At 34.8% G+C, this 27,521-nt stretch overlaps 4 protein-coding genes across 6 annotated transcripts; all 4 read left to right on the plus strand.

Annotated features, from left to right (window-relative positions):
• The first annotated feature begins 1,452 nt into the window (after positions 1–1,452).
• Positions 1,453–4,602, plus strand: LOC106932948 (uncharacterized). 3 transcript variants are annotated; one of them, XM_015011919.2, is made up of 6 exons: positions 1,453–1,615; positions 2,582–2,908; positions 3,305–3,664; positions 3,747–3,875; positions 3,957–4,003; positions 4,170–4,602. In XM_015011919.2, exons 1-6 carry the CDS (start codon positions 1,570–1,572, stop codon positions 4,173–4,175), a joined length of 915 nt encoding a protein of 304 aa, XP_014867405.2. In that variant the 5' UTR covers positions 1,453–1,569; the 3' UTR covers positions 4,176–4,602. The 3 variants fall into 3 exon arrangements, with proteins under 3 accessions (XP_014867405.2, XP_014867404.2, XP_087865587.1); XM_015011918.2 differs by having other exon boundaries at positions 1,454–1,615; positions 4,121–4,602; XM_088009461.1 differs by lacking the exon at positions 1,453–1,615 and adding an exon at positions 1,887–2,451 and having other exon boundaries at positions 4,121–4,602.
• A 6,040-nt stretch (positions 4,603–10,642) lies between these two features.
• Positions 10,643–13,403, plus strand: LOC106932949 (uncharacterized). The gene is made up of 6 exons (XM_015011920.2): positions 10,643–10,691; positions 10,780–11,106; positions 12,188–12,544; positions 12,638–12,763; positions 12,878–12,909; positions 13,007–13,403. The coding sequence occupies exons 1-6, from the start codon at positions 10,649–10,651 to the stop codon at positions 13,139–13,141; spliced, it is 1,020 nt and encodes a 339-aa protein (XP_014867406.2). The 5' UTR covers positions 10,643–10,648; the 3' UTR covers positions 13,142–13,403.
• A 3,970-nt stretch (positions 13,404–17,373) lies between these two features.
• LOC106932952 (uncharacterized) lies at positions 17,374–20,043 on the plus strand. The gene is made up of 6 exons (XM_088009223.1): positions 17,374–17,449; positions 17,561–17,884; positions 18,742–19,095; positions 19,190–19,315; positions 19,459–19,490; positions 19,592–20,043. Exons 1-6 carry the CDS (start codon positions 17,407–17,409, stop codon positions 19,736–19,738), a joined length of 1,026 nt encoding a protein of 341 aa, XP_087865349.1. The 5' UTR covers positions 17,374–17,406; the 3' UTR covers positions 19,739–20,043.
• A 3,546-nt stretch (positions 20,044–23,589) lies between these two features.
• LOC148156935 (uncharacterized) lies at positions 23,590–27,175 on the plus strand. The gene is made up of 6 exons (XM_088009463.1): positions 23,590–23,635; positions 23,775–24,107; positions 25,246–25,602; positions 25,736–25,864; positions 25,945–25,985; positions 26,074–27,175. Exons 1-6 carry the CDS (start codon positions 23,593–23,595, stop codon positions 26,179–26,181), a joined length of 1,011 nt encoding a protein of 336 aa, XP_087865589.1. The 5' UTR covers positions 23,590–23,592; the 3' UTR covers positions 26,182–27,175.
• Positions 27,176–27,521: the final 346 nt, after the last annotated feature.

A 27,521-nucleotide genomic window follows, 5' to 3' on the forward strand; every position in this document is an offset into this window, starting at 1 on the left:
CTAGAAACCTGGCTCTAAGTTACATTCAGAAATGCAAAACGTCAGTCAATATTAAAACCTTTACAATTAGAGATATTGGGGCATTATCAGAGAACCATCAAATGTTTTTTTTAAAATAAATTTTCAGCACGGTTGCAAGAAACGTAAAATCAACAAACAAGAAGAAAAAGAAAAATAATAAAAATATTTGAAATAAATCAAACTTGAAACAAACCATATTCCTCCAGTGCTGCTACATACCAGAACTGTAACCTACCTAGAGTTGTGAATCAATGCTACAATAATGAAGTATTCATGAAGACAAATGACTAAACATGAAATCTGACTACTTAAAGGGGTTTCTCTGAAAAGTTGGAAAAGGAATATTGGGGTTTTCTTTAAATTCTAAATATTTAACCTTAACATTTGGTCTCTTTCCCTCTGGTTGACAGGTAAACGCAAAGTTTATGTAAATAACTTACATTTTTGGAAAAGATATTAAGAATTTACAGCCTTCACAGACTGACAGTTTTTGCTACCCAGCTACAGTTGGAGACGTAATGATGACACACCTTGATTTTAGTCTGTGGTGTGGTTTGGCACCTCTAAGAGAAGGGCTGAGTCCCTCGACCTCAGATGTTGAACTTCTTGCTCCTGTACTCCACGGTTCAACACTCATTAGTGTATCTACAGAGTGGAAATGGCTGTTTCCAGCTTAATATAGGCATTGGAGAACAATCAAACAACAAAACTAAATTTTAGCTAAGTTCACCCGACCTTGTTTGATCTGACCCAGCACAACGCCTTGTTTCAGTGTGCTGCAGTCTATTTCTCTGGCTCTCTTTGCCATCTCCAGCACCACTGGTCATTCTTCTTTGGCCAGTGAAGAATGGCCAGAAAAGAAGGTTTTGATAAAAAAAGGCTCTTTTATGAAAGCCATTTGTTTACCTTTTCACAGGGAGAAGTCCCAGAAACAAATGACAAGAACCAGCTTGAAGCAAAATTGAAAACTCAGGAGTAAACTGAAATATTCTTAAAATGGGGAAAATACAAACATATAAATTGTTGGGAGTTTTAACCTTAAACAAAATATTACTTAAGTAGAAAAGTTTACATAATGTTCCTTATGCTGTATCATAGCATACCTTGGAATAGAAGATTACTTGTTCAATCTAATGTTATCTGAAAACTAATCAAATGTTTACATTTTTGCATGCATAAGTATTTTCAAGGCCTGTATTTATCTGCTTATTACCACTACAAGAATGAAAAGTCATTTTCATTCAAAAGAATGAAAATGACAGAATTTTCTGGTTTGGTTTTATTAATCAATCTTCTAATTTTATGTGGATTTTAAGAAATGTTGCTACTTTGTTAGTCTGACCCTTCAGTCACAGAGTTGTTGCTTTTTTCCATTTTCAGCGTTCTGAATTTGAGTCAACATTGCTTTCGCTAAGGCCAAACTTTGAAGACTTTTACAAGAAAAAGTGAGTGAGGCAGGAAATACAGTGATTCGTCTTCATCCGTGTGAAATTGCCCCACTTCCTTTAGTCTCTTAAGCATCACAGGAGTGTAAAGAGTTGTGTCAAGATGCTCCTGTTTTGGGTCACAATGCATGTTCTTCTTCATCAAGGAAGTAAGTATAATTTTCATCTAAATATAAAACATAATTTATAATTTTGTATCTTGCATGTCAACTGTGTATGCAGCTTTTTATGGATTGTTGCAGTGGTGCTGTTACTGGGTGTAGATTTTTTTAAAAATTCACTTTCTTTCTCTACAAACTTTATGACTTTCTTGATGAATTGATAATGTTAGCAGCTCTTATTTGGAGGTAAAACTCAATAGTTATGATCTAAAACTTTGGGATTGATATATTTATATTCTTTAAATAAAACAGGGTGTTCAAGAAAATATCAACACATAAACAAATACAGGATTCTATGTTTTATATGCTAAATTCAGAATGTGAAGGTGTTTAACCTACAACATAAAATATAAAATGAAACACTGAAATAATTCTGACAATAAAAATTGCTAAAACCTTTTTTAAGGAGATTTTATTAGCTTTCTGTGAGGAGGGAAGATCATTTTTACATAATGTATTGCTTGTTTCAGACCTAAAACATAATAGATTAAAGCCTTGATTCAGTAAACTTGTAAATATGTAATTGAACTGGTGCTCAATAATAAATGCCAAAAGGCAAACTTTAAAAATAAACCCATTAAAAATAGTATCAGATATTTTAGTGGATATTTAGCACACCCATTCATTCTTTACAGAATACATTTTGCATTGAACATCAGCCCATTGTGGCAGGAAGTGCTTTTTATTCTAAGAAAGCCAATCAGATGCCTTTGAAAGAGTGGATTACGAAACATCTCTCTTTCACTTAAATGTCAAATCTTTCAATGAAGACAGTGTGAATATGACTTTTTTATGGGCCACCCTGTTTTTCCTTCATAAAGGATGTAAGCGCTGCATGATCTGAAATGTCAAATTTTCTGTAACAACAACTTAGGCATTTACTTTTTAATATGAGTTTGTTCCTTTGACTTTTCTTATGCTAAACTTTATTCTTGCTTTTGTCTTTAAATCCAGATACCTTGGCTCCTGTTGTCACTGTTCAACTGGGCCAACCTGTGACTTTTACATGTGTTTTTAACAAGACCGAGGAGAGCATCCGTTCGCTTTTCTGGTGCAAGCAAACTGCAGGAGATACTCTGAAATTAATTGTAATGGCACGTAGCCATACAAAACCCACTTATGGACCAGGATTTACATCTGAAAATGTCAAAATAACATATAACAACAAAATGACCAACTTGACGATTCTGAAGACCGCCAAAGAAGATGAAGGAATGTATCACTGTGGTCTCCTGGATTGGCTCAGTTCTTCTTGGAATGGGTCTTATTTATTAATAACAGGTATTTTGTGTAATTCAACATAAATACAAAATAAAATTTCAGTAATTTTACAAAATAAAATTACTGAAATTTTAATAAATTTTAATACAATTTTAATACATTTTAATAAAAAACAAACATAGTTTGTACTTCAAACAAATTTTGGTATACTTTGCCATGAATATATCTGTCAGTATAGATCTCCATCTTATCCACCCATAAAATCTCACTTTAATAGAAATATTACCATGTCCATAATCTTCAAGCAAAAAGGTAAAATGCAATAGCTGTAAAATGTTTTTGCAAAAGCTTGAATGAAGGAAAAATATGAACTCGACAATGTTTTTTGGATATTAGGAATAACACGCTGCAGCTGTTTCTTCTTCTGGTTTAATACCAATATATTTATTTATTTAGGAAACAGTGAAACAACAACATCAAGCTACCGTGTTGTTCAGGAGCCAGCTGTGTTGGATCTACATGGTAAAGAAACCTCTGAGACTCTGCAGTGTTCACTCCTCTCTCAGACTGAGACAGAGACTTGTGCAGGAGATCCCAGTGTGTTCTGGTTCAGAACCGGATCAGACAAGAACTCTCCTGATCTCATCTACACTGACGGACAAATGCCTGCAAATTGTGAGAAGACGTCAAACACCCAGAACAAATGCAGATATAACTTCTCTAAGAACATCAGCTCCTCTGATGTTGGGACTTATTACTGCGCTGTAGCCACATGCAAAGAGATATTACTTGGAAATGGGACCAGAATCGAAAGCGGTATGAATTGTTACGCATAATGCTACTAAACAACATGTCTTTATTAGAGACAATGACGTGTCTTTATTTCTTTGTTTTGTAGCTCGTTCCTCATGTTATGAAGTTATGCTGCCACTGGTGATCACAGGAATCTTCTTGATCATTTCCGTGATTCTGAATATCGTTTTAATCTGTTGCCGAACTCAAAGAACACCACGCAAAATCTTTAGAGGTAAGTATTGATCAAATTAACAGAAATCTAACAATTACAATATTTTCAGAATCCAAATTACTTTTTTAACCATGTGTTTAGAAAGCTCCTCATCAAAGCACAATGACATGAACCAACCAGATAATATGGTGAGTAAACACATCTAATTGTCTGCTTAGTTTGTAAAATTGAAATATAAAAACACCACTGGATATAACTAAATGTCTAAAATTTATATTTTGGTTTAAATTTTATGTTTCTCTCAGACACAAGATGGACATCATGTGACCTATGCTGCCTTGCATTTCTCCACAGAGATGACGGACAGAGAGCTGAAGACTGAAGAAAGTGTATATTCAAATGTCAGAGAATTGATTTAAATATAATCATGTTCAGTAAATTAGGAAGTTGTTTCCAATGAAACTTAATGTCAGATTAAAAGTCCCTTCTGAGAAACAAGTACCACATTTCTGTATTAAAAATATTTTTATTGGTCTGATGTAATATTCTAATATTAAATGTTTTGTTTTAATTAGTTGTATGTCAGAAAACATCATAATTAACAGAAGACAGCTTGTATATAGGTAATCTTTATGATTATATACAGTTTCAGTAATATTTTAAAGTATTAAAAGGTTTTATAATCTATACTCTAGACTCACATAGAGCACTTTTATTGTGATATATGTATTTACACAACTAATTACATTTTATGAAATGCTAAAATTAAAAACATGTGAAAATACAATGTTGTCTTAATTTTATTCTAACATTTTAGATCAACAAACCTGCTACAAGCTAACACATATTTTTCCCAGTACCTGTATCCTTTATTCTGTTGAAGCAAACAGTGACAAAGATGCAACATTTTGATAACTAAATACCAAAGGGAACTTACAGGATATTACAATGAGAGCAAGACATGAAGCACACACAGCATAATGAAGGACGCAGAGCTAAATTAGGACAATGAGCCAAATTAGACACTAAATACACCACTACAAAGCAAAATGTAAAAGACAAGAAAGAAACCAATATACACCAGTGATGTGCAGTCATGATGACAAGTACAATCAACATTAATAATCATGATAGTAATAATAGTAACTATAAATCAATTTGTCTACTTTGTCTGCTTCTTTACTAAATCTTCTGCTTTCTGATTCACTATGGTGTCTTATTGAACTGTCTGGGCCACCGTAGTTCACACATTTTGTGTCAAAATATGTTAATCACTTGGACATAGACCCTATCTCCTCCCTGAATTGTGCAACAACTGGACAGCCAAGTATTAGAAATGTAGATTTTTATTCACAATTGTTTAATTTGTCCAATTTGTTTTTAGCCCCTGAATGAAGGGATTGTGTTTAAAAATGCTTTAGTCCCTCACATTTTTATGCAATCTTATAGTTCAACCTACTGAAAGGAGTATTTGAAGTGCAGTACAAAACAAATGTTTTGTTTAGAATTAATTGTGGTCATGTACAGAACCAAAGTTTGGGAAACTTTGTCTCTGTCCAAATACACTTCTGATCAAAATCTTAAGACCAGTCAAAAAAATTCTAAGAATTTGCATTTTGCACTATTGGATCTTAAGAAGGTTCTAAGAAGAGCTTCACAATGTTAAAGGAAAAAATCAGTGCAAGAGACAAGAACTTTTGAGCAGGGAATTTTCTGAAAACTGCATTTACACTCAAACAAGATTTTTTCAGCTGATCAAAAGTTTAAGACCATAGTCTATAAAAGCCAAAAGCTGTGCAAAAATCTGGATTCCATGTCATTTTCTGTCAAGTCTTTACACTGTCAAGACCTCCTGATGGCAAAAGCAAAAAAGCTCACTGACTTTGAACGTGGTAGGATTGTTGAGCTGCATAAGCAAGGCCTCTCACAATGTGCCATGGCTGCTGAGGTTGGATGCAGTAAGGCAGTCATTTTGCATTTTTTAAATGATCCTGACGGTTATGGAACAAAAAAGTCAAGTGGTAGACCCAAAAAAATTTCACCAGCTCTCAGCCGCAGGATCCGATTGGCTGTCCGTCAAGACACGGGACGATCCTCTACCCAAATTAAGGCCATTACTGGTGCTGACTGCAGCCCATAACCATCAGACAGCATCTGCGAGAGAAGGGCTTCAGAAACAAAAAACATCTTCAAAGGCCACATCTTCTTCAACACCACAAAATTGCCCATTTGGACTTTGCAAGGGTGCACTAAACATGGGACATTGAAAGGTGGAAGAAAGTTGTCTGATGAGAAAAATTTTTTACCTTGATGGTCCTAATGGCTTCCAACGTTACTGGCATAACAAGGAGATCCCACCTGAGATGTTTTCTACACGGCACAGTGGTGGGGGCACTATCATGATTTGGGGTGCGTTTTCCTTCAATGGAACAATGGAGCTTCAGGTTGTGCAGGGGCGTCAAACAGCAGCTGGCTATGTGGAGATGTTGCAGCGGGCATCCCTCATGACTGAGGGCCCTCGTCTGTGTGGTAATGATTGGGTTTTTCAACAGGACAATGCTGCAGGTCACAATGCCCGCCTGACAAAGGAGTTCTTCCAAGAGAATAACATCACTCTTTTGGACCATCCTGCATGTTCCCCAGATCTAAACCCAATTGAGAACATTTGGGGATGGATGGCAAGGGAAGTTTACAAAAATGGACATCAGTTCCAGACAGTGGATGCCCTTCATGAAGCCATCTTCTGCTTCTGCTTGGCCATCTGTGTGATTATGATTATTGTTTTCTGTTGCCAAAATTAAAAAAAGACATCATACAAAACTTTAGAGGTAAGTATTAATGAAATAAATAGTACGTTTATTTGAAAAATGAAGATCATTTCAGAATTCAAATTGCTTTTTGAACCATGTGTTTAGAAAGCTCCTCGTCAAAATCACAACACAATGAGATGAACCAACCAGATGATATGGTGAGTAAACACATTTAATTGACGTAGTTTGTGAATTCAAAATGGAAAAAATACAATTGGATATAACAAAATAACTTTAATTTATATTTTGATTTAAATGTTATCCTTACACTCAGAAGATGGACATCATGTGACCTATGCTGGCTTGCATTTCTCCACAGAAATGACGGACAGAGAGCTGAAGACTGAAGAAAGTGTATATTCAAATGTTACAGAATTGATTTAAATATAATAATGTTCAATAAATTCAATATGATTTCCAATTAAAATGATGTCAGAATAAAAGTCCCTTCTAACAAGCAAGTGTTAAACATGGTTATCATTAAAACCATATGTGTGTTTTAAAAATATTTTTTATTTATCTGAAATGTTTTTTATTAGTTGTATGTCAGAAAGCATCATAACTAATAGAAATATAGGCAGTCTGTACATAAGCAATCTATACGACAACATAATACATTTTCAGTAATATTCTAAATTATTAAAGGGGTCAATATGTTTTAACCAACCTTAATTTATTTTTAGATTATTCATGCAAATAATCATGGTTATAATCATTATGCAACATTTCTTTAAGTGGTGATACTAAAAAGAAGTTTTCTAAACATCATGTTGCAGTTTGTAAAGGACTAAATCAAGAAGCTAGCAGTGAAGAAAATTAGCACTATTTTAATAACTAATCACCAAAAGGAACTTACAGGAGGATTATAGGAGATACTGGACATGGAGCATGGGCTGCGTAATAGTGGAAGTAGTGATAAGCAATGAAAAACAGATTATATACTGAGGAAAGGTGGAGATTTAGACATTGGATCCAGTCTTCAGTGTATTAGAAGAACTGTTATCAAGAAGTGAGCTTAGAGATCCTGGAGGTTTGTAAGGATTCAGAGGGGATGAGACTTTGATTTTGAAATTTGTTAATATCAGAGCTGTAGGTGTCACCCTAATTAAGCTGATAAGGAACAGCTGTGAAGGTAGCCCAGTGCTCTCCAGCACAGATACTCTCTGGGATAGATGGATCTCCACCAGAGAGGAATAAAAACACCCAAAACACCAGAATCCTGACAAACCACTAAAATTATGGATTACACATATGCTCTACATGTTAATGTTACACAGTCTGGGGTGATGATAGGGGGCAGTGCTGAGCCCCATAGGCACAATGGGCAACAGGTATCTTTCATGTATGCATTAAAAAAAACAAAACAAAAACTAAAAACAATTGGGGAAATACAAAATTTACAACAGGAATACAAAAGTTCCCGGGTGACTCTCCTGCTTGATCTTCACTAAAATGTTTAAAATATGAAGCCAAAGAGGATTTTTTTGTGATGGAGACGTATAAGTGCACAGGCTTCATATATATACACAGGTAAAATCATACACAATTTTCAATTTTAATCATAACAAAGAGAGCTAAGCAAAAAAGAGAGAAAAAAATACATTTTGACCTTATATTAAATATTATTTTATTGCTCTTGTCTTAAATATTGTTGAAGAGTATGCAATTGACTGATTCATAATTAAACATTAAAACAACTAAATGTTTCAATTAAGGTCAAAACACAAGGCCTCCATTTTATATTTAGTATATCCAATTCCAGAGAAATCAGTGCCTCACCAGTTATGAACCTCACTGTACGTCACTGAAAGACACAAAACACAATTAAAGGCTTAACACAAAGAAATAAACTAAAACATAAAGGCAATGATGACAAAAATGAACAACAAACAAAGAAAAATCATCAAAACACCAACACAAACTAAAAGCAGAGACATAGAACTGAAGAAATAGGATCCATGCACGACTGAACCTATAGACATTTAATGACATTGTATTAAAAGGCACAAGCACCCGCACACTTCAAGGATACGCAGATAATGGATGAATGGATAGACATCAGGGCTTAAGAGTCAGCCATTTCAAAGCACTGACTTTGTAACCCTTAAAGGCACATGTTGAAGCCTTTGGAATTGAACAGGTCTAAAATTCACATTTTTGGTGCAAAAATCGCCTATATTTTAAAATAAAAGGTACTAAGGGCCTCTATTTGGCTCATACCTGGTTAGTTCCCTCAACTCTAGCAGAGACAAATTAATGAGTTAACGTGCACTTAGCTACAACAGGTGCAATGCACCGAGCTCGGGCTGCTGTTGAGCGACCGATAACTCAGGAACGGAGTGAGCTGACTGCAGAAAAACTTTATGGTTCTGTGGAAATTCTCATTATTTTTCAATTACTCTCAAAACCTTATGTTTTTCTGTTTTCTAATCCAATCACGGTTCAGGCTATGAATATTTCAGAAAAGGACCCCAACACCAATGAAGAGATAGTCTGTGATGACTCGGACCATGTAAGGTGCCGACACCCTATATACACACACAGACACAAGAATAAGCCCAAGTAAATCCCTCTGCACCAAAAGAGCCAGGAACAAACCACAAATCTCCAAAGAGTTGGTCATATTTTCCTGACAATGTACAAAACAGGAACATTCAGGTACGAGATGGATTAATAAGTCAATGGCCACTTAGCTGCAACAGGCGCAGCGCACGGAGCTGCTGTTGAGCAAACGTTAGCAACAGCGTCAGGTTGGTGCTCTCTGCCCTCTAATGGTGGTGTGGGGAGATTCTTAGTTAAAAAATTAAAAGTAATTAAAATGTAAGGTATGATTAAATGTATACCTTACATTTTTCTGTTTTCTAATCCAATGCTAATTCAGACTGCAAATATTTCATAAGAGGACTCCTACGCTGATGAAGAGACAGTCTGTGATCGAAATCCCTCGGCACCAAGAGAGCCAGGAACAAACAACAAACCTCCAAACAGTCGGTCAAATTTTTCTAACAATGTACAAAACGCGAAGACTCAGGTACTGGAATCCACCTTGGATTTTGTGATTTCTCCACAGACACACACAAGTCTATCTACGTAAATGTTATGCAATTCCCCCCCCCGTTTGGTGCTTGAATCATACCATCATTGTTTTGTTTGTGTTCACACTATCAGACAGATGACAAATCTCAGATTAGAGAGCTTGAGGATCATATTAGAAAGTTGGAGGAAACAATTGTAAAGAAGGACAAAGAAATCAAGAAACTGCGAAGGCTGAACCTCCTACTACAAGGCAGTAACTTCTTATGTCTGACATACTTCTTATATTGTGATTCAGGTGCTGATGCTACATATAAAGGTGTTAAAGAAGCAATCTGGTCCATGTAGCAGTCATCTGCTTCCAGCCACCAGTTACAAAAGTTGCAGGGTTTTGCATTCGAGGATTTTTTTATAGATGAAAATAATGATCAAATAAAGCAGATCACAGATATCCAGTGTGGTATCATTTTATAATTTATCCCACAAGGATATCACTTTTTCTGATGTGATAATTTAATCCTAACCCTGTTGACACTTTGAAATTTAGATTGCATTTCCATTATTTTATGTCCAGTCCTATAAATAGTGTGTTTGAAAACACTCCCCTGAAATAACACTGAATAGTGTTTAAAAAAAAAATCTTTTCAAAAAAAAAAAAGAAGAAAGGAAAATTTTTCAGTCCAGCAAAGACCTGATACAGAACCTGTGAGTTGAGATTTCTTAATTTTTCCATATTATGTTTAAGCAACAGATGTTTGGTGTAATTGCCTGGCTTTTATTTTAATTGCCCAGGAGGGCACTTTTGGAAACTTTTTTAAAAGCCACTAAGTGTAATTGTAGTGGGTTTCTCAAAGAACATTGCTTTACTGTGGCAGGAAGTGCACTTTGATTGTATATGCCGTCATACCCAATCAGATGCATTTGACAGTGGATCTCCACACCTCCCCCTGTTATTTAAGAATCAAGGGTCTCAATGAAGGCAGTGTCAGCATGTTTCTGCTATGGGCTTCACTGTTTCTTCTTCACCAAGGGCGTAAGTAGCATTTCATCAGTTAAGTAACTGAATGATGAGCAATTTTGACGGCAATTAAATTTTTTTGTGTTGTTCATTATTGATACAGATTGTTTGGTCCCAGTGGTCACGGTTCAACTTGGTGATCCTGTGACTTTGTCTTGTGCTTTTTCGGAGAAATTTCAAAGCACCGCATGGCTTCACTGGTACAAACAGAGTGCAGGAGATACTCTGAAATTCATTGTGTTGCAGCAGAAAAGCATAAAGCCCAATTATGAAAAAAATGTGTCTACCTCAAGAATGGCGGCAACAAATGATGATAAAGTCAGCAATCTAACCATTCGGAAGACAGTTCTGCAAGATGAAGGAATGTATCACTGTGCTCACATGGACTGGACTGTATCTACTTGGACTGGGACTTATTTATCAGTAAAAGGTAAAGATCTGATTTAATATTTTTTCTGTTTTAATGTGTCTCTTTTTCTCTAAATATGCACAGCTCCACTTGGAATACATATTGGAGAATTAAGTTAAACATTGATCCACCTTTCTGATCAATATAATTTGTGAGCTTCAGTCATAAATGATTAACTGTTTGTAATAGGTAATGAGATCAATTGCCCATGCAACACTTGTTTTTAAATTTAAGGTTAATCTCTTTTTTGTCATCTGCCCCCAAAATAAGTACTCTTGATACTTTGGGTATCTATGGATTTATTCTTTTTCTAAATTCCACTGATATCTTTGACCACTGGCTGAGGCAACAAGTAATGGTCAGCCAATAGGGTACACCCTTAAATAATGAGAGAATTACATTTATTGCTTAAATGTTTAAACATTAAACCTTGCAAACAAATATTTTCTTTACAGTACAGATTGTTGCTCTTGAAATGAACAGACATCCCACAATAACATTAGGAGTTTGTTGAAAAAAACAAAAAAATTTTTTTCAATTATAAAAGGATTTATACAGAAAAAGATGGAAAACAGTAACTCTGACCAGGATTACTGGATAACAGTGAAATTTGTGGTCAAATGAACTAGCAAGATTAAAAAACGCCTTGTGTCACTAAAACCCACATCCAAACACAAGAAAATGCAGGCAAGTATAACTGATGAACTCTATGAGCCTCAGTAAAAGTGACCCGAATTTGGTTTGCTTTAAATTATTCGTGATAATTTAGAATATATATAACAATAAAAAAAAAACAAAGCAAAAAACAAAACAAAAACAACAACGGTATTTTCTTCTGTTTCTTGCTTTTTGTTCTTTTTACAAAAAAAGAAAAATAATAAAGATGACGTTGAACTATTTTTATGTAGATCATCAAAATGGATGCAAGTATCAATAAAAAAGCCTGAAAATATCTAAATACACATTAATAAAATGTTTCTCAGGTCAAACTGAGATAGTTGACTTATTATTTTTGACATTAAGAATCAAATAATTTTTATTTTAAATAAAAATAGTACAACTTCTTGCTTACAGTTTAATATATATTTTCATTTCTTCATAGCAAACTCCAGGAGGACTTCGAGCTACACTGTTCTCCAAAACCCAGTTTCTGATCCCACCCGTCCAACAGACTCAGAGACGCTGCAGTGTTCAGTCATCTCTGAGTCTGAGAACAAAGCCTGTTCAGGAGAACCCAGTGTGTTCTGGTTCAGGTCCGGATCAGAACAGTCCTACCCAGAAATCATCCATTCTACTGACAAAGGACTCCGTGACTGTGAGAACACAACGACATCAAACACTCAAAAGAAATGTAGTTACAGCTTTTATAAGAACTTCAGCTCTTCTGACTCGGGAACATTTTACTGCGCTGTGGCAACATGTGGAGAGATATTATTTGGAAATGGAATTAAAATAGCAGGTCTGAGTTTTGTACTTCAAATACTTTACGTTATGCAAACATTGTTACTCCTTTGAAGACAATGATATATTTCTTTTTCACCTTGTTTTTCAGATCAGTCAGCAAGTCCTAAAGTCAATGTGCTGATGATTATAATAATCTGCTTAGCAATCTCTGTAACTATAAATATTGGTTTTATCTGCCACCAAACTCGAAGATCATGGTGTGGAAACTTTAAAGGTAAGTTGTATCTTTTGTCTTACTGTATTTGAAACATCAAATAAAGACCTAAATAATCTACTATGAAATAAAACTTAACTTGTGAGCAAACCATTGAGAACTGTTTTTCCACAGCAAAACAGAATGAGAATCAACTGGATAATATTGTAAGTGACCTATATAAAATTGTGTTTAAAAGTCTTAAAAATATACCTGAATGTCACATGAAACAAAAATTTAATGTAATATTTTCTTTCTGCTCAGACGGTAAACGGACAGGACCTGAACTACGCTGCCTTACATTTTGACGAAAGGAAAACATCAAGAGGAAAAATAAAACAGCTGAAAACTGAAGACAGCGTGTATTCACAGGTTAAATATGATGAAATTAGGAAGTAGCACCATGTTTATATGAACAAATGTAGATTCAAACTAATTCTCTGTGAGTAATTAAGACTATCATAATTGTGGTCCTGTAATGTCTTATTTAATGTTTGGAACAAGCTCAAACTGCCCTGATGTGGAATAAAGTTTCTCATACTTTCTTATGTAAATATATCCGTTTCTGCTCAAATTACAATTTTTAAAAAGAATATACAAAATTTAAAACATTATTGCAATGTAATTGGAACTTGTCAATAAACTGCCTTTTTAAAATTTATTTTAAGGGCCACTTGTCAGTCTACTCAAATATAAAGTTGTTGCTCTTTCGACGTTTCAGGGTTTTTTTTAATACCTCTTTAAGCACAGTTAAAACCTACAGTACAATACAGACGGGGATAAACACAGGTGTTATGTTTATTTGTATATAGCACATCTCAGCAACAATACAGCTCAAAGTGCATTGAGCTGCATTGAACATGAACAGATCTGACATAAGGCAGAAAAACAGAACATTTTGTAATAAAAGACAAGACTGTCAAGATGTGATCATATAAAAAATTCTTGTGTGCACACTGAGGATGAAGTCAACATTAGCATACCCCAGGAGTGCTTAAGTTCAGTCCTGAAGAGCTACTGTCCTGCAACTTTAGATGCATCCGTACTCCAACAGACCGGAATCAAAAGGCTGAATTCCCTCACCAGCAGTCATTCAGCCCTGAACAGGCCTGCTAACGAGCCATTCATTGGATTCAGGTGTGTCAGAGCAGGGATGCATCTGAAAGGACGACAGCAATCCAGGTCAGTACTTGAGCGCAGCTTTTATTCACTCTCTGAGAAGGATCTTAAGCAGAACCAGAAGAAAAACATCAGCCCGATCCTGTTGCATTGTTATTCATTGACCAGCTGGAGCATTATGAGAGGCTACGTGGATATGAGTTTCACCACCTTGAAGCTATTTAACAGTGAGGTGTATCGATTTGGGATTCTGAAGTCTGTTTGATTCATAAGAGCCCAAATCAATTTGTGATTCAATTTGATTGATATTCCGTTCAGTTAAGGATATCATGCAGTCACAACGTTAGTTGTATATGAAAGACATTCTCTTAAGAACTAATGCTGCAAATAATAGAAACTAATTGTAATTGGTGCATTAGTAAAAATATGAATATTTACATTTAAAATTTAACCCAAAGCAATTACATTAAGCATGTAGTTTCTACTTATAATCACCAAAATAAAAATGCAATAATTTAGATAAATTCAAACCACCAACACTTCACCTACACTACCATTTAAACTCATTATGTGGATCCTTGTTTGTAAAATGTACGGACAAACAATCATGGTTTTCCGGTGAGGTTGGGCAATGTGCACCATTTTCCCTGCCGATATTCATCAGTTCAACAAATGGTTATGGGTGAAACATTTGCACAGCAGATGTTTGGACTTTTTTGTATGCAGAACAATGTAAACATGAATGGAATGATTTGCCAATTTAGAACACAAAAATACAAAAATGGACCAAAGGTTTTTAGTTGCCAAAAAAAATAAATACAATGTTACCTATAAGGTATTACTTTGGCTTTAAACGGGATAAAAGAGGTAAACTTCAGAGTGCAAACAAAACAGTTTGTCAGTTGTGCAATTTCAGCAAAAACTAAAACACAACAAACTTGCATGAACATTATGTGTTCAGCATCCGGCAGATTATGCTATGCAACATCAGGGGCTGCAGACCACCAACAAGCTCTGGAAAAGCTTTTCACCAGTAGAAATACGACTAAATACGAGAAGGACAGCCAGAGATGGACACAAGCGCAGCTTGGCTGTAAATAAGTCTGAAAGGAAAATGTACAAAAAGCATTTCCCATTTTTGTCACAAATATACATACCGACCATACTGAACTTGTTTTCTGGACCACTGGTAATTCAACATATTTTTCTGTGGGCTGAAAAATATGCCCACATAATTTTTGGTTTTGGTTTCAATAAAACATTATTAACGTAATTCAGACAGTCCTTCCTAGGCCCAAAATAAACTGGTGAAGGGATGAGCCTAAGAGTTAATGAATCTGTCCAATAGCCCAACCTTAATTTTCAGGTAATAAAGAGACTTTTAAAAAAAGTAATCGATCTCAGCCAGTCCACCAGCCGAGAAATTACCTGTTGTGGTCCCAAAATATTTCAAGTCCATGTAGCAAGTTTTGCACACTGTTCTGCTCTTATCCAGTTTATTGCTACGTTCCTGTTTTTTAAATCCAAAATATTTCCAGACAATCTGTCTTCAGGTTTGTTGGCAATGCCACTTTGTTGTGCTACGAGTTCTCGCGTTCCACGAGAAGTCAAGTAGCATTGTGGGATCAATTTAAGGGTTTTATGAATCCATGTCGATCCGCTCAATACAAATAAATTTTGTAAACTCAGCACAAAATTTCTTGACTCCATTGGTGTGGAACGAAAGTTTTATTCATATGAAGCTTTACTGGCACTTGTTTCATCACGTCATACTGGAGTTAAGTGTGTTGTGGTAGTGGAAGGAAGTTCCATAGATTTGAGGACTGATTTGTCTCCTTCAAACCAACAAATAAAAGTGTTATCAAGTTCACCAGCCATAAGCTCTCCATTTTAAGCTGGACTGGATGTCATTTGAGACTCGCCAGATGGTGCATAGTTCAAAATCCAATGACAGACTACCAATGGTTTCACTGAGTTATCTTTATTCTTCACCATTTGTTGATTATTTTTATAATAACCATCCAAACTTGATTCTTCTTGTCTTTTTTTTCATCCCATTTGTTGGATTTTGCAAAATGGTCTTTTCTGAATTGTATTTTTCTCAGCATGTTTATATCATCATTGCTGTCAATGCCTATCTTCTTTAGCTATTCAAGCAGTGAATGTTTTTTTGGAATATTTTATATTTATGTCTTTATTTTCCAAGCAGAAGTGTGCTGCTATTCGATCTTCTTACGCTGGGATGTAACCAGAGAGTGTCAACATCCATAGAGTCAATAACTTTTGGATCAATCTGTGTAGACAGAAATTTACATTAGAACTCGCAGTCAAGCTTGGAACCTAGTGCAACATCCACTGGCAACACAACGAGAGTGCGTTCACACACAAATTATAATATTTATAATAATAGTATCATGTATATACAATACATTACCATGTTTGTACAATATAATGTAATAATATGTTGGCTGGAAAATGCTTCCGTAAAATTCAGCAATGTGTTCACTTGCACTTGAAAATCTCAAATTTACAAAGTAAGCACTGGTTTAAAACTAGAAGGAGAGCAAATCAATTTTATAGGGAATTTTTTGGGCTTTATATCGTGTTATAATGTTATTCCCTCACTGAAAACATACCTGTAATCTTGCTTTGGTTCTTTCATGCTTCTTTGAGGAATCTTCAAGTCTTGCGTAGAAGCCACATTCAGAGTTGCCTAAACGTTTGGTCTAAGAAAGCTCTGTCTGGTTCCACAAAGTTCCTTCTTGGAGCTGCAATCTGCAGCGAAGCTTCTGCTATGTTACTGTGCGTAATAAACGTAACAAAGTGCTAAGTGCATAGAAATTAAAATACTTTTCAGATACATTTCATTCTTGTGTCAAAAAGATTTGACACAGAACTTGGGGTTTCATCATCGGTAAGCCAGAATCATCAAGTTTACAAAAAGCAAAGGCATCAAATATTTTACTTTATATATATAATTAATATATCCAATATATATATATACACTGCTCAAAAAAATAAAGGGAACACTCAAATAACACATCCTAGATCTGAATGAATGAAATATTATCATTGAATACTTTGTTCTGTACAAAGTTGAATGTGCTGACAACAAAATCACACAAAAATCATCAATGGAAATCAAATTTATTAACCAATGGAGGTCTGGATTTGGAGCCACACACAAAATTAAAGTGAAATGATCCCTTTATTTTTTTGAGCAGTATATATTTGCCTTTCTGAAATGAGTGACAAAAAATTACTTAAGTTTTTTACCACAGGCTGATCTTTTGGTATTTGTGTGTTGCATTCAAAGATCATTGGGTAAATGCTTGGAGTTTCACTATCCAGGAGGGCACTTTGGAAACTTTTGGTGACACTATGTGTAATTGTAGTGGGTTTCTCAAAGAACATTGCTTTACTGTGGCAGGAAGTGCACTTTGATTGTATATGGTGTCATAACCAATCAGATGCATTTGACAGTGGATCTCCACACCTCCCCCTGTTACTTAAGAATCAAGGGTCTCAATGAGGGCAGTGTCAGCATGTTTCTGTTATGGGCTTCACTGTTTCTTCTTCACCAAGGGCGTAAGTAGCATTTTTAATCAATTAAGTAATTGAATAATATGCAATTTATTCTATCCATTAAATATTTTTATGTTGTTCCTTACTGTTTTTATGTATTTTTTAATGATACAGATTGTTTGGTCCCAGTCGTCACAGTTCAACTCGGTGAACCTGTGACTTTGTCTTGTGCTTTTTCGGAGAGACTTCAGAGCACATGGCTTAACTGGTATAAACAGAGTGCAGGAGATACTCTGAAATTCATTGTGATGCAACAGAAAAGCATAGACCCAAAATATGATCCAAATGCACCTGCTTCAAGAATGAAAGCAACAATTGATGACAAACTCAGTAATCTAACGATTACGAAGACAGTTCTGGAAGATGAAGGAATGTATCACTGTGCTCAAATGGACTGGACTGAAACTATTTGGAGTGGAATTTACTTGTCAATTAAAGGTAATCATGTGATCTAATCATTTAATTGTTTTGTAATAAATGCAAGTTTCATATACCCTCATAGCCACATTGGGCACAAAGTGAAATATTACCAAGATGCCTCTTTACTACTTTACCTATATGACCAATTCAATATGAGTTTAAGTCATAAATGATTAATGAGTCTTAATACATTTTTCTTTTTAGTAAACTCCACCTTGCGTGCAAAATGAAATTATTTCAAAATATGTTAACCTATCCACACTGTGATTACCTAAAAAATATACATTTCAGAATATCCTAAATGCACAAAATTATACACAAAAAGTGTAATTAATTGCTGGGTCTAATATGTCATATGTAAAATAAACAGCAACAACTCAAATTTATCTGTTGTAATCAAAAATTAGTTTTACAGGACAGTTTTAAGTGCCTTTAAACTGTCCAAATTAAATAAAAACTGAATGAGTGAGAAGTAACATTTTCTAAAAATATCACAAGGACATATTCTGTTTCTGTGCAGTAAACCCATGTGACTAAAACTTTGAAAAGGAAAAACGCAGAAAACATGCGAGTACGGGAGTTGTAAAGTTACAAAAAGTTAAAACAAAAACCTTATAGAACAAACTAAAAAATATACAAGGAAAATGAATAAAATTATACGGTGGTAGACAAAGTTAACTTCATTATTCTTAAATATTTGTCCATGTTGCCTTAGAAAAGTTTATGCTTAGTTCTTGAATGATAATCAACTATATTTATGTTGTACCAATAGTTATAATAGTTTGACAAATTCATGAAAGCGATTAAAGTAAAATGTTACTTTTTTCTTTGTATTTGATCCCTTTATTTTTTCTTGTTTTTTCATTTCTTCATAGGAAAATCTCAAAGGACTTTGAGCTACACTGTTCTTCAGAACCCAGTTTCTGATCCCGCCCGCCCAGCAGACTCAGACACTCTTCAGTGTTCAGTCATCTCTGAGTCCGAGGACAAAGCCTGTTCAGGGGAACTCAGTGTGTTCTGGTTCAGGACCGGATCAGAACAGTCTTATCCAAGTATCATGTATACTAATGACAAAGGACTGCATAATTGTGAGAACACATTGACATCAAATGCTCAGAAAAAATGTAGTTACAGCTTTTCTAAGAACTTAAACTCCTCTGATACATTGTACTGTGCTGTGGCAACATGTGGAGAGATATTATTTGGAAAAGAAACTAACCCATCAGCAGGTATGATTTTTGAACATGAAGTATGGTGCCGTAAACTATGTAAATGTTACTTCTCTAAAGACAGTAACATCTTTCCTTCCCACTTGTTTTTCAGATCAATCACCAAGTTCTAAAGTTAATGTGCTGATGATCATAATAATCTGCTTGGCCATTTCCTTGACTATAAATATTGTTTTTATTTGTCACCGATTTCAAAGATCAGTATGTAGAAACTTTAAAGGTAAGCTATTTGCTGAGTTACTATTTTTGCCACAACTTAAATTGTTAAAAAACAAAAACATATATAACTGAAATGCTTTGAAATAAAACTTAATTAAAGTGCACCTTTTGATGATACATTTTTGATGAATTTTATTTCAACAGCAAAACACAATGAGAATCAACCAGATAATTTTGTAAGTGCATATTAACAAATTACTTATTTTTGTATAAAATGCTTTACACAAGTGCTGTCTGTGACTCTAACAATTTAATGTATTTTATTCTTTCCACTCAGACTAAAGATGAACAAGATATGAACTACGCTGCCTTACATTTCGATGACAGAAAAACTTCAAGAGGAACGATAAAAAGACAGTTGAAAACTGATGAAAGTGTGTATTCACAGGTCAAATATGAATTTGCAAATGTCCAGATTCAATAAAAACTGGATCTACAAAATCTTGTAGATCTAGATCTATCTGCAGCAAGAGTTGAGAAATAATAAATTGAGAGATATCATAATTTACTAATTCATCATCTTCTTTTAACAACTTAAAAACAAGAAAACTCCAACTGTCCTGGCTGCAAAAGCACATTTCTTTTTAATGACGTTTTGCAACAGTTTTATGTAATAAATCTTTGCACCATAAATATCTGCACAGTTCTAGAAAACTGCAAAACTCCTTCCTTTAAATTAAAGCTAAAGTCCAATTTGTTGCTATTTAATAAAAGTTGGAAAATCATAAAGTTTAGTCTGTTTTTCAGTCTGTCCTTTTGCTACTGCAATGTGATAGTTTTTGCTTGCTTCTTGTTTTATTCTCCTACTCACACAAAGCACTTTGATTTACCTTATTGCTGAAATTGTGCAATACAATTAAAATGATCTTGCCTTGCCTTCTGGATCCTTCGACAAGTATATGAATTTCACCACCTAAAAATCTAGATTGCTTCTTCAGACAGTTGTGTGTTACTCTCAGGAAGTTACACAGAAAATAGAATAATTTTGATCTCAGCATCTGGCCATCCACTGTTTTTTTTCTCCCACAACCTCCCTGGTAAACTCTTTTCCCTCTTCTGAATATAAAACTATGGTGTGACTCGGTGTTTCTCAACCCTGGTCCTCAGCGCCCCCCTGTCCTGCATATTTTAAGCATTTCCCTTCAGCCACACTCCTGAATTGTATCTCTGGGTGATTAACAGGCTTCTGCAGTACTTGATGGTCATGCAATCATTTGAATCAGCTGTTCTGGAATAGAGGCACATCTAGAACATGCAGAGCAGGGGGGCGGTGAGGACCAGGGTTGAGAAACACTGGTGTGACTGGTCAGAATTTTGTGGATAGACTATTTTAGGTGGAAAATGGCATCAACAGGATGGGTAGTTTTGAGAAAAAAGGTTCTACAGCAGGAACAGAGAAAATACCCCCTACAATATCATCAATTTCTGAGAAAATTGTGTTTACTAAATATATTAGCTGAAGTCATGAAGAGATTCCTCCATGCTTTAAATAGCAATTTCAGAGGTTTCAAGATGGTAAACTTTGTGTTTGAATTCAGCTCATTTACGAAGTAAATGAGACACTGCAGAGAGGTGGGAAAACTAGCAGCTGATTGACAAACAGTACCAGCTTTTGTTGGTGATTTACACACTTTTGTTATAATGAGCTGAACGTTTGAAAGCAGGGCCAGACCTCACCACTGCTGCAATGGATGAGACTTTATTTGGCACCCCCAACTCCACACCAAATATTGCCTCTTCTTTTTTTGTTATTTTGAAATTATGATCACCAAAACACAAATTAGAAATACATAAAAATATTGAACATACTCTGATTTCATCACCTACAGGATATTGTCAGGCAGCAGGATCTATCTATTCTGATGCATGGATGAGTTCTTGAGACATCGTGTCAATAAGAGATGAAAAAAATCAAGTTTCTTTGACTTCTCTCAGGGTTTACAGTCCAAATTAGAAATAACAATTCACAGCCTGGAGGCAGGTCTTAGAGCTGTCAATCAAGCCTGTGTGCTTGCTGCTGACTCCTGTAACAGAAAAACCATTTCTCTTCCATTTGCATATTTAGCAGAGGTTGGTTGACAGCACGAAGACACTCCTCCTGCCTCTGGTTGTTTTTAGTGGGAAATGGTGCATTTCTTCCAACGACTATGGCAATTTTTTTTTCACAGAGTATCTGTTTAATTTTATGCTGTCATGACTGTGATAGTTGTAACAAATATGTAAAAAAAAACAACATAAAAATGACATACAACAGGTTTAAATGTGGTAATAATTTGGTGTTCAGCCAAATAAGTGCAGAATCTTTCATATTAGGAAATTATTACCTATAATTATTAGTTTTTTTAAATAGTAAAAGTTAAAATTTTGTCCTTGCCTCTTTCATGGTTTCTCCTAGATGACTGGCGCCTTAGCATTTGCAGATACGTCTTGTGCCACTGGCTAGTGCTGTTTCAAATGAACTGATAGCTGATTTGTAGAGCCACTGCATTTTACCCTCAACCAAGCCTGTGAAAGGCTGTTGGAAAAAGAAATCCCAGCCCAACTCCCTTTTCCAAATGCTCACGTATATTTATTTATTCATTTGTTTGTTTTATTTATTTATTTATTTTATTTTAGGTTGTTATTGTTGGGGGGGAGGGGACTCCAGTTGCCTTTATTTAAGAGTGGTTAGACAGCAAAGCAAGGAGAAGACAAGCCGCAAAGGTCACCAGCTGGGACGGTCATATGCAAGTTGTGCTTTTCCTGTGTGCCACCACAGCATCTCACATCGTACTTATTAAATCAGTGAATAAATAAAAGTAATATATATTTATAACTCAATAAGCCAGACAAAAGTCTGCACACTTTCCCAGTTATAACTACCTGTTGATTGTCAAAACTGGAGGTGCATTGCAGAGGAATATAAATGGCAAGCCTTTGTCAACAACCCGAGTAGCTGATCAGGTTTGTGGACATTTTAGTGAAACTTTGAGGGCTATTTTCTCTCTCATCTTGTTTGCATCGTCCATTCATCAATCTATTTTCTGCACATCCTTGTCTCTATCGGGGTTAGGAGGGCTGCTGGTGTCTAACTCCAGAGAACGTTTCGGGCGAGAGGCGGGGTACACCCTGGACAGGTCCAAATGGCCTTATTTTCTTTTTGTTTTGTTTGTTTTTAAGGTTTTTAAATGTTTGATATCATGCGAAAGCTTAGAATCCACACCTTTGGTATCTGTAAATAGCTCAAAACGCCACCAGGGAGAATTGTTCCTGGTTTTGTTGTGGTCAGTCACAATTGAAGTGTGACTGACCACACAAACTGAACAAAATAATTAAAAATGCCAACATACAGTGTCTGGCTGCGGCCAGGAAGACACGAGAAGATGCAATTTTATATTTATAGATTTGTTCTAAAGAAGTATTATAAGAAACATGGTTGTAATGGTGAAGGTAGTGAAGCTCAGTTTTACCTGAAACATTTGATGAGGCATTTTTGCCTTATCAGGCAATATTAAGGCAAAGAAGGTAAGAAGTCAGATATGTGAAATTATTTCAGGAAAATGTGTTTCATTCATACATGCCCATAAAGAAATTTTGAGGAAGTGAATCTTTTTATTTATTTAATCTTCTGTTAAATAAATATGAAGAAGATATGAATATTAGCAGGTTGTTAATATTTAGTTTTGTTTGTTAAATAACATGGCACAATGTCAAAGTTTAATCATGGTGTTTTTCATTTTGATTTCATTGAATATAAATTGTTAGCCTCACTAATTTGTCCCACTCAGACATCTTTTGCCCGCAGAATTCATGAAACGTACAGCAGACATGTTTTCCAGACATCAGACCCGGGATACCTAGATGTGCCGTAACGTAATGATGTGCTGGAATTATGTTTTACAATTTTAATTACTGCAGATTAAAATTGGCATTGCTGACGTATTTTTGTATTCTATTTATTATTTTCACTATTATAACGCTCGTTGATAAAGACAAAGCTCTGACCAGGATGAAGGCTGCCTGATCCTAAAAAGCATGAGGACCATCTTGTGCCTTTGCTAGATGAGTATAATGTCTTGTACAAAATCTGTGATATAGCCGTCTTTAAAAAAGAGGTGATGACTTGTCTATTTGTTTCAAATAAAATAGTTTTGCACACTGAAAATAGGCCTCGTTGTGGCTGCAAACCCCCTTGAATGTATGTTCATTCGTAGCCAATCAGATGCATTTGACAGTCTGAACGACCACACCTCCCTCAGTTTCTAAAGCATTAAGTGTCTTTATGACGACAGTAGCAACATGACTCTGCTATGGCTTGTACTGTTCCTTCTTCATCAAGGATGTAAGTGGATTTAAAAGCAGAACACTGACTTTTTTTAAAAGCAGAACTTTTTAAAAAGTTTAAAAAAAAGCTTTTATCTGTAAACAGTTTTTTTTTTTAACTGATCTTTATCATTTAACGTTTCTTTTATCTACTGCAGATACTTTAGTTCCTGTGGTCACAGTCCATCGTGGGGAACCGGTGACTTTGACATGCGTAATGACTGAGAAGTTTGAAACTGTGACCTGGGTTCACTGGTACAAGCAAAGTGCAGGAAATACTCTGATATTAATTGCAATGCTGCGTAAAAGTACAAGTACAATGCCCACCTACGGCCCGGGATTCTCAAAATCAAGATTCAAAATAACATATATTGACAACATGAGCAAATTGATAATTTCTTCAACATTAGAACAAGATGAGGGAATGTACCATTGTGCTTATATGGACTGGACTGAATCTACTTGGACTGGGACCTATTTGTCTTTAAAAGGTAAATATCCTTGGTGTTTTTTTCATACCAAAAACTGGCATTTGGTTAAACACAGCGATGGCTCTTTGGAAATAAGATGTCTGAAATGTCTCTGGAAAGATTATTTTTCAATTCTTCCTTCAGATATGTCAGATAACATAGTGGAATACATTCTTGCTTGAAAGAGTGTTAAAATAGTATTCATCCGTAATACTGTTTAAATACCTTTTGAACTAAAGTTTCAGTTGAATTTAGATTTTTTTTTTACAGAATGTGCCATCTTCATCCTACTACCATTAGCTTTCTTACACAAACTGAAATACAGTTATTTCAATGAGAACTCACTTGCATTTACAAAACACATTTGAAGACAGAGTATTAGCAGAATATAATTTGAATATTTACTAAATTAAGTATTTAATTGGGTAACACTTTATTTGAAGGGGTGTGCATAAGACTGACATGAAACTGTCAAAAATATGACATAACATCTGTCATGAACATAAAGAAGTTTTTATGAATGTTTATGACAGTTGTCATGAAGTGTCATTCGGTAAATAATGACACTCTTAATGCAAAGTTGCTCTAAAAGTTGCATTAAAAGTCCATTAAAAGTGACAACATTGCATTAAATTATAATTTACAAAATCATGCAAAGTTTTGAGCAGAAAATGTATGAAGGGAGCTAAAGATTAGGGTGATGACCTGGAAGCTTTCAGCCTCGAAGATCTGGAGCTCATCTCCAGCAATAAATCATGAAAATACTAGTGAAAACATGCAAAATGTGGTGAACATTTCATAAATGCAATGCCAATAAAAACTAAAAGCCCCATTAGTTATTAATAAGGGTAAAAAATAAAATTTTCAAAATAAAATGTAAATAAAACATAACTTTTATAAAATATTTGTCTTTTGAGTAAGAGATGCCACATTTTCAAAAATAAGATTTTAAAATACATTTGCAAAGAGTATTTCCTTTGGGCATCGCTTTAGATATGACTTTGACCTACATATATGTTAAGAGTGTTAAAAACTTTGCTCTGTTTTTAATAAAACATCAAAAAAAGAGAGATAAAAATGTATATCTTCAATACATCTTTTAGTTTAAATCAAAATGTCAAAGCTCTTTTCTCAGTTGTGTTCTTTCATTTCTTCACAGAAAACGCTCAGAGGATTTCGAGCTTCACTGTTGTTCAGGAGCCAACAGTTTCTAATCCCACCAGTGACACAGACTTAGAGACTCTGCAGTGTTCGGTTCTCTCCGACTCTGTAAATGCAACCTGCTCAGGAGAACCCAGTATGTTCTGGTTCAGAGCCATATCAGATAAATCCTACCCAGATTTCATCATCGCTGAGGGAAAAATACTTGAAAACTGTGAAAAGACGTCAAACAATCAGAAGAAATGTAGTTATAATTTCAGTAAAGTTGTCAAATCATCTGAAGATGCCATTTATTACTGTGCTGTGGCCGCATGTGGAGAGATACTATTTGGAAATGGAACCAGTCTGAATGAAGGTATAATTTTATATAATTAATTATGAAATTAAAATGTGTCAAATTAATCCCCATGTCAACTCTCAGCAAATCCATGTTAAAATGTTATCTTTAATGTTGATATGACTTTTTTGTTGTCTCAATAACATTACAGAATCAAATCTGTGGTCACAGGAGGCCGTCACAGTCATTTTCCCACTGTCCTTTGTTTTAGCCATGAGTCTGATAGTTATAACCATTCTCATATGCTTCTTCAACGCAAACACATGTGAACATTTTCAAGGTAATACCAAATATTTATTCTATGCTTCTTAAATAAGAAAGTTTTTGATCTTCTCTTAACATTTTTATTTTACTATCTAGCTACTAACCTGAATAAAAATCGCTCTCAAAGCCGGAGTCTGGTAAATATAGATAACACAGTTATCAAATACTTTGTTGCATATTTTCTGCCACAAGTGAGTTTTAATGTTTTTTTTATTTTTCTTCCAGAAACATGAAGATATATGGACCTATTCTACTGCAATGTTCACAATAAAAACTGACGGTGCTGAAACAAAGAAAATGCCAGAGAAGATGTTCAACATACATTTTCACTGATTTATCTGATTCACGGTTGTTTGGAGCTACGTCTCATAACATTGTTGATGAAATTTGATGTATGACTTTAATTCAATAAGTTTGTTTCCTGTTTGTGCATTTTTACCTCATGAACATGAGCTGAAAACGACTTGTTCCACTTTTTGTCACATGAACAGCTTTATGGTTTTAGGGCATAGACGACTAACATCTCAAGAAATTACGGGAACTCAAAAACTCAGAAATCAGCCCTCAGATTTCATTGTTGTGGGTTGATTTTCTGTGAAATGGCAAAACCTTAATTGATGATACTAACTTGTGTTGGTAGAATAGTTAGCCAGCAGAAAGGCTTAGGTAGTAGATGTCATCCATGTAAGGATGGGTGCTGTTACTCACTTTATCTGACCTAATATTGTTCAACAACTTAAGTGTTTATAGATAAACTGCATTATAAGGCCATGCACAAATACAGAAAATACATTGGCTACAAAAGGACACTCGTTCCAAGTCTCTCTTACATTTCCTGTCTGCTTTTTTTTGTGTTTACATAAATATGCACCAAAAATAAGCAAATGATAATTTTCATGAAAAATTTTAATTTTGTGTTCTTTAATATACTAAAAAAGCTGTCAATATGCAAAGTGATATTGTCACCATTCTGAAACAATGGGATAAGTCATTCTTTTCCAGAAGTGATTTTTCTTTGCCAAAATTGTTACAATTGTTTTTCATATGTTTTATCATATTAGTAAAAGCATACAGCATATTTTTGGTTGTTTTAGCACTTACTCTGTTTCTGTCTTATTCTGCCTACACATCCTTTTAGCATTTTTATATTTTAGCATTGATGTATTTTAGTTTATTGTTACATACTTCAATATTTCAGAATTGTATATAGTATTTTAATCAAACGCAAAAGTTAAAAAAATTCTAGCAAAAGGATAAGGATGTTACATTGTGACTTATCTCTTATGTTGACTGAACTTATGCAATAAAACAATACAAAGGAAATACATTATGGAAATGGCTGAAAGACATCACACTGTAATCAAATCTGATAGTAAAATAAACTTTGTTATTCCTACTTATTCGTGTACACACTGTTTTCAGATGAATCATTGAAGTAACAGGATATTCACAAGATCATTATGCCTGAAATACTTTTTTGATTCTACATATTTCTCTACATACGGTACTATTTAATGACAGCCTGCCAAAAAAAGAAAAGGATTTGTTACAAAAATGTTTTTGTACACTCATTAGGAAGTTTGACCCTTCATGTTTTTCATCATTTCTCCAGCTTCCAGATACTGGACCTACATATATGTTAAGAGTGCTGATTGTGCACTTAAGCTGCATAA

The sequence above is a fragment of the Poecilia mexicana genome, unplaced genomic scaffold (genome assembly GCF_051168715.1).
Source record: "Poecilia mexicana isolate PSO_F unplaced genomic scaffold, ASM5116871v1 scaffold_10, whole genome shotgun sequence".
NCBI lineage: Eukaryota > Metazoa > Chordata > Actinopteri > Cyprinodontiformes > Poeciliidae > Poecilia > Poecilia mexicana.